This window comes from Cebus imitator, unplaced genomic scaffold, assembly GCF_001604975.1.
Source record: "Cebus imitator isolate Cc_AM_T3 unplaced genomic scaffold, Cebus_imitator-1.0 Scaffold10, whole genome shotgun sequence".
Lineage (NCBI taxonomy): Eukaryota > Metazoa > Chordata > Mammalia > Primates > Cebidae > Cebus > Cebus imitator.
The window spans coordinates 6416187-6423006 of record NW_016107325.1 but is presented as its reverse complement, the minus strand read 5'-3'; the positions used below and the strand labels follow the sequence as shown (position 1 = coordinate 6423006).

The following is a 6820-nucleotide window of genomic DNA, read 5'->3' as shown; positions in this document are numbered from 1 at the left end:
TGTTTCTTCATATCAGCTTCACTCTGTCTCTCGCTGTATATAAATCTCTCCTTTTTATAAAGTAATCAGTCATATTGGATTGAGGCCCACCCTAGTGACCTCATTTTAACTTGATTACCTCTGCAAAGACCCTATATTCAAATAATGTCACACTCTGAAGTTCCAAAAGTTAGGATTATAATATATCTAATAGGACACAATTCAATCCATAACACCAAGAAACTGCACAGCCTAGCTAACCTAGTGAACTGAGTGTTGCCTAATCCACCACATGACAAGATTGGGCATTCGCTGGAGCATTCTATTATTGAGTGAAAATTGTATCTATATGATAAAGGAGAAAGGCCCAGCAGGTCCACAGGGCAAAAGAAACTCAGAGGAGCAGAAAACTTAGACTATATGGTGCCTTCTTCCATTGCCTCAATGTCTCTCTCCCAGTGCACACCCATAGCTTCACCAGGAGTTCCCCATAACCAGACAACAGATGAAGGAAGAGAGTCAACATTATGCAAAGTAAGCTGGCACTAGCAATAAGTAGATGGCTGCTGCATCAGAGCCCCTCCCAGGGGTGTCCTGAAACATAGTAGAAAGGGAAATCTTACTGACAAATAGAACTTTAAGCAGAACATCTGCTTTTCTATTTTGCAAGGAAAAAGAGATGGACTGATGTAAGATCTGCACTGACTCATAGGTGGTGGCTAATGTGTTGGCCAGCTGCTGCCTTAAGGATTTGGAAAAAACAAGGTTGAAAAACTGGTGACACAGAGATCAAGATAGGGGAGGCATGTGAAAGAGTCTCTTGCAATGGGCACAGGGTGTGAAGATATTTGTATCTCATGGAGTGCCCTCCAGGGAACAAATTGTTCTGTCCCCTGGATATCAGCCAGCCTCCGGCCAGCTTCCTTGGGGCTTTCTGAATGCACAGTAAGTGCCAGGGTGCTGGCATGGAGGTGAGGCACAGGCTCAAGTTATGGACTTCCTTCACCAAGGCTGATGTGGCTACCACCAGTGCTGATTGACCAAACTGCTGAGAGCAAAGGGCAGCACTGAGCCCCCTATGGCACCATTCCCCATATTCTGTGTTAGATGGTCTCTCTTCACAGCATCAGCTCACAGGTTCCAGTAACACCATTGACTAACATTCCTCAGCAGTTGGAAGAGGGAGGAGGAGAATTTAGTTTCAGCCTCTGGAGTTGGGAGTGAGTAAGGATATTGATGTATCATAAACAACTAGTGGGCAAGGGGGAAACGATGACAGAGTTCAGAAGCAATGTCTGGATTGGAAATAAAAGATGGAAAATTGCATTAATTCATAATCGTGGTAATGCCCCATAGGACTCTGCATTTTTAATCTTTTACCTCTACTGACAGACAGGCTTTGCTTTTCAGCTGCAGTGAACAAGCTGAAGAGAACTTATCCTCTTATCTGCAAGAGTGGAAGTAATCATAGGGCGGTCCTAAAAGCAAATGTTTACCTGTGCGTTTTATCCTGAAAGTGCCAAGGGTCCAGACCTCGCCTCTCTTGTACCACTTTATCTCCAGTACCTAGAAGAGAGGCTGGCACATTGTAACCACTCAAATACTTGTGAATGAGTGGAATACATGGGAGGATATAGGAATGAATGAACGGAGGGATAACCCTTTAAAGAATAATCGAGAGCTGGGGAGGGAGAAGCTGTACCTGATCTTTTATTCTTCTCCAAAACCCTTGAAAAGACTGAATGAGAGGCCGCATAGAGTAGCCATTAAGACCTTGAACTCTTATTTTAGGATCTACAACTTCCTAGCTAAATGGCTTGGCCAAGTTATTTAACCTTTCTGTGCACAGGCTTCCTTCCTGCAAAACAAACACAATAAATGCTTAGAGCAGCACCTGGGAAAAAGTCAAGCTCCTCATAAGTGTTAGTGTCATTTATGGCATCTTGATGAGTGTGTGAGTCTGCAAGACAATCGAGAAATTCTCTGGGGAGGGTGAATCCAGATACTCAGCTTCCAAGGGCTATTCAAGAGGGAACAATCACCTTTTCTCTTGGCCTTTCACAGGGCTTTAGACACCTCACTGCCTCCTAACATACCTTTCACTGGCAAGAGACAGAGAGGCCCGGGTTTTAGTTCCAGCTGCCAGCGGTCAGCTGTGTGAGTTTGTCAAACCCCCTGCCCTCTCTGGGCCTCGGTTCCCTCGCCGGTCCCCGCGTCGCCGGCCCAGGGTCTGCGGATCTGAGGCCTCACGCCCGTTCCCCCCACCCCGCGGCCCCTCCCGGGCCCCGCACCCTCGCGCCCCGGCTGCCGCCCAGCGCCCCGCACCGCCCTCAGGGGGGCCCTCGCGGGCTGCCCCCGGCCGGGATGCCGGTGCCTCGCGCCCCACGCGCCTGCTCTGGCGCACCCAGCCCTGCAGCCTGTCCGCAGCGCCTTTATACCCAGCGGGCTGGGCGCTCACTAATGTTTAACTCGGGGCAGTGACTTGCCAGCGGCAAGGGACTCCGCCGCCCGAGGTGACTTCTGCCTGCACCCGTTCTCCGAACGCTCACTTCCGAGGAGACGCCGACGATGAAGGTGAGTGCTGTAGGGACCTCTTCCTCAAACTCCCCAAACGGCCCAAAAGCTACCGGAACCAGACCAGGGACTCCCCTGAAGGCGGAAGCCCCAGAGCCACCCTCTGACAGGTGAGGGGACGTCCCAGAGCTCCCGCTTCGCTCTCGGACCTTGGCTTCTGCTAGGACCCGGGCGTCGAGCTTTGAATGTCCCGGAGAGCCACCCACAGAACGCACGCCCGAACCCGGGCAGGGGTAGAGAAACCAACACTCATGTGCTCTGAAGGCACAAGTTCAAGGGCACCCGCTTTGGCGAACTCCGACTGGCGCACCCCAGACGCCACCCCCACCCCCAGCCCACCGTCTCCCTCTTCTAAGGCACTCCCACCTGCAAATCCTGCTGCCTCTGGGTCAGCCCCGACCCTCTCACGGAAACTGGGGCCACAGGCTTCCCTCTAATTGGATTTGATCTGCCCGGCTTGCAGACGCCGTGGAAGGTTCTCCTGGGACTGCTGGGTGCTGCTGCGCTTGTCACCATCATCACTGTGCCCGTGGTTCTGCTGAACAAAGGCAGTAAGTGAAACATTTGTAAAAGGACAGCTGGAGCTCAGGTCAGGCTCCGTCTTACCAGGAGAAGGGAAACGAGGGATTTTGCGGGGATTGGACCAGTGCCCCGGGGTGCAGCTGAGAAGGCTTCCCTGGCGTTGCTGCTGCTTGTAGAGCAGCAGCTGAGTTCACTTCGCGGGGTCTTCAGCGTTTAAACTGCAACTCCTGCCGCTTTCCCGTCTTGTTGCTTATAACAAATGCATGCTTCCTGAAATTAGGGGGGAGTCGGAATTTTTAAAATTTCGATTTTAAATTTAATTTGTAAAGTTTTAAAATTACACATAATTTTTAAGAAAAGTTTTTGGGTGTGATCTGCAAAGGAAAAAAGGCAGTGTTTAAAGAGTCCAAATACAGCAGTAAGGATATCTGAAGTGGAAAGGAAAAATGAGAAACAAGCCCCAAAATATAATTTTGAGAAAACAGGTTGCACAGGTAACTCAGGTTGTTTTTCCCTCAGGGGTAGTGAGAATTCAGTTGGAGGGTGGGGAGGCAGGCAAGTAATTATTTGACCAATTTAGTAGTGGTGCAGAGCTAAATCATAGAGCTGGTATGCATGATAATATTTCAGAAGGGGCTGGAATGAGTGATGTTTGGGTGGATTCTTTTATTTAAAGACTTTCATGTCTTTTTAGCTTCTCTAAATGTTCCAGTTTTGCCCCAGCTTTTAATATAAAACACTCAGATAATGGAATAGTCACTGTAGGATGCAAGCGAGAATGATTAGTTTCAGTCACCCCGGCCCTACTTTCCTTTTGAACACTTGCTTTCATTTCAGCATTACACACTATAAATTAGTCAGCCACTTGAAGCAGTCACTCTGGGTGGTTTACTCAACTGAGGAATATATAGTCAGTGCTTGCATACTCAAGGGGTCTGATCTAGATTTCAGGATGACAGTTCAGAATTAGTTTGTATAGTTGTCAAAATTGTGCTTGCTGTGCAATTCCAGGCCAAGGCAAAGGTTCCAATGGTTAAATAAGTGAATGGATTGACCTGCTGATGAAATTTGAAGAAATCAGTGGTTGCTACAATTATAGACTATTAAATGACAGACAGTCCACTTAAGCTTGACTCTTTCTTGTGGACTGTGAAAATGTAACTATTTTCATAAAGCAAAACTTTGTATAAACCATACTTGCAAAGCCTTGTGGGAGAAGAATAGGCAATTCATACAATTGATAAATATAAGGCTTGCAGGCTTACATTATGTACCAGGCACTGTGTTAGTTGCTACAAATACAAAGATTAAATTTTGTAAATGTAAATATAAAGGTCCCTGACCTCAAGAACTGTATAAGCTAGTGGGAATATGCAAACAAATGTGATTTGTTTCACTTGTGTATGTGTGTTTTCAAAAACATACACAGAAATAATCTGTATAGGCTGTTTGTCTCCAAAACATCACTGAGGCATCACAGCATGGCTGGAAGTTTAGGTAAAACTGTAATCATCAGAACTTCCTTTAAAGAAAGTTGGAAGGAATACTGTACTTTGATGAACCACATGAGATGGTCAGTGAAATGCCCTAGGGACCTGGTGCTTGCTGCAATTAACTCGGGATTTTGTTTTGCTAGGTAGGGTATATAGGCCAGGAAGGGCTGTTTTTTCATTTCTGCTAAATTTTGCCTGGTGTGTTCTCCAAATGAAATTTGAACACACTTCAAGAATGTTCTCGAGGAGGACTTCCTGACAGACTCACATGTCTCTAACTACTCCTAAGATTCAAAGATAACTTAGAGGTGGTTGAGTAAACTCCTCTGGAGATTAGAAGGAACACTTCTGGGAAAGTCAGGAGAAACTTCTTATAAGGTTTCTTTGGTGGGGAAGCTTAAATAGTTAACATCAGTTTCTGAAGATAAGATATTCCAGAAAATGTGAATGTCTTATGTTTCAACACGGAGACATTGAAAGGATCCAGGGCCCCAGAGGAGGGTGGGCAACAGGCAAGGAAGTTTAATTCTAAGCTGGAGATGATGTAGTGAATGAGCTTTTGAGCCATGAGGCTGGAAAGGTAAGTTGCAATGGAGCAACCCTGGAGGGGAAAGTGAGGGAAATGGCCCAGGGCACTTACAGTACAGGTCAGAATTTAGAGACTCCAGAGCTACTCAGAAATGTGAATGACTGGAATTCAGTAACTGGTTAAATGTGGAGTGGTAAAGGAGAGGATGGCTAAGCTCTTGGGCAACCAAGTGGAGATGTGGTTTTATGGTGGCTTTATTTACTTACCACTCTAGTTATTTCTTGCCTGTATTTCTTCATTTGTATGTATGTATGTTTAAGGAAACAGGGAAGTCATCTTGTTAACACTTTTGCCTTATCATAAGGAATAGAGATAAAAGCTCAGGAATGCAGCATTTTCACTAAATCAGCAATACCTTTCCTGGGCTGTACCTCAATAAAGGTCAGCATTCTTACAAAGAAGTCAAAGTTTTCACCCAAGAAATGCCTTCCATATTGTCAATCAAGATTTCAAGTCAAACAAATACAGCAAAGGAAGAAAAGAAGGAAGTAGGGAAGAAGGAAACATAAAGGAAGGGGAGGGGAAAGGAAAGGAAGATGGAAGGAAAGGAATTTGATAGAAAAAACAAAGCAAAGACCTAAATTATGTGGACACTAAAGAATTATACAGCCAAAAGGAAGGCGGAAGCAGTGAGCAAACCCAAGTTTATCCCCTGAGAGGCTGGTTTAAGAGGTCAAGCATTTCCATATGAAATGCTCATATTTAGCAAAACTAGACACACCCAGAACAGGAGGGGGAATACTGGATGGCAAGCAAGGGTGAGAGCCAGAGCAAGAGCCAGAGAGAGAGAGAGAGGAGAGAGAGAGAGAGGCTTAATACTATTATCATATATTTAAGAATAAAAACTCCTTGAAGTCAGATTATTCATTTCACCAAGCACAGTTAAAAGTTCACCCTCATTTGTGTATATAATAAATGATTGTATGTTTTAATTTTTTTTTCAACTATTCTACTATAGGAGGATATTGTACATGTAAGCATTCAGTTTCCCCAAGAATCAGTGAGAAATATATGAAAATACTTGTATGGAATTGTACAACACTTCGTGGCTTAGTGAAGGGAAATAAAGCCTTCTCGGTCAGCATTTATGGTTCATTTATTTTTCCTTTTACATTATATTTTATCTTAAAATTTAAAATATTTGGTTATTTATCAAATAGTTTTATTATTATTGAATTTTATTATGGAATGGAATTATCTCTCTTCTTTTGCTCTTTTCACTGCTTTAGCAGTAAATTTCTTCATACCTACTTTCAGTGCAAAGGAAATTTGACTGCTCTCTCATCCATCAGTAATAAAAGAAAACCCAAATGTGAAGGAGACAGGAATAATTAGAGAGAAAAGATAGCATCTACGAGGTTTGCCTGAGGAAGTCCAGGGCCTGTTCCAGGTTTAAAAGCACAGAAATTAGCCTGAATGAAAGCTTTGTACATTTAAGGGGACAATTTCTAAACAGTATGCTCTGTAAAAGCTGGAGTTGACTCCAGTTTGCTCAGTTAACTATTGTCAACCTTTGCAGAATGCTCCTGAGGTCCGCAGGTTAGTCCTCTTCAGGCCAGTTATTTTGGCTTTTGCTTTGCTAACCATGCCATGTGCCTTAAGTTTCTCTGCCTTAGAAATCTCTTGCTCTTTTTTCAAAGGGGATCAGAAAGAGAGAGAAAAG

General features: G+C 44.5%; 1 protein-coding gene across 1 annotated transcript in view; it reads left to right on the top strand.

The window, feature by feature from the left end:
* The first annotated feature begins 2189 nt into the window (after positions 1-2189).
* Positions 2190-6820, top strand: part of DPP4 (dipeptidyl peptidase 4) — an 82987-nt gene continuing 78356 nt past the window's right edge. The window contains exons 1-2 of the mRNA XM_037745213.1: positions 2190-2553; positions 3017-3104. Coding sequence (XP_037601141.1) covers positions 2548-2553; positions 3017-3104 — 94 coding nt within the window. The 5' untranslated portion in view covers positions 2190-2547. The remainder of the gene's footprint in view (positions 2554-3016; positions 3105-6820) is intronic.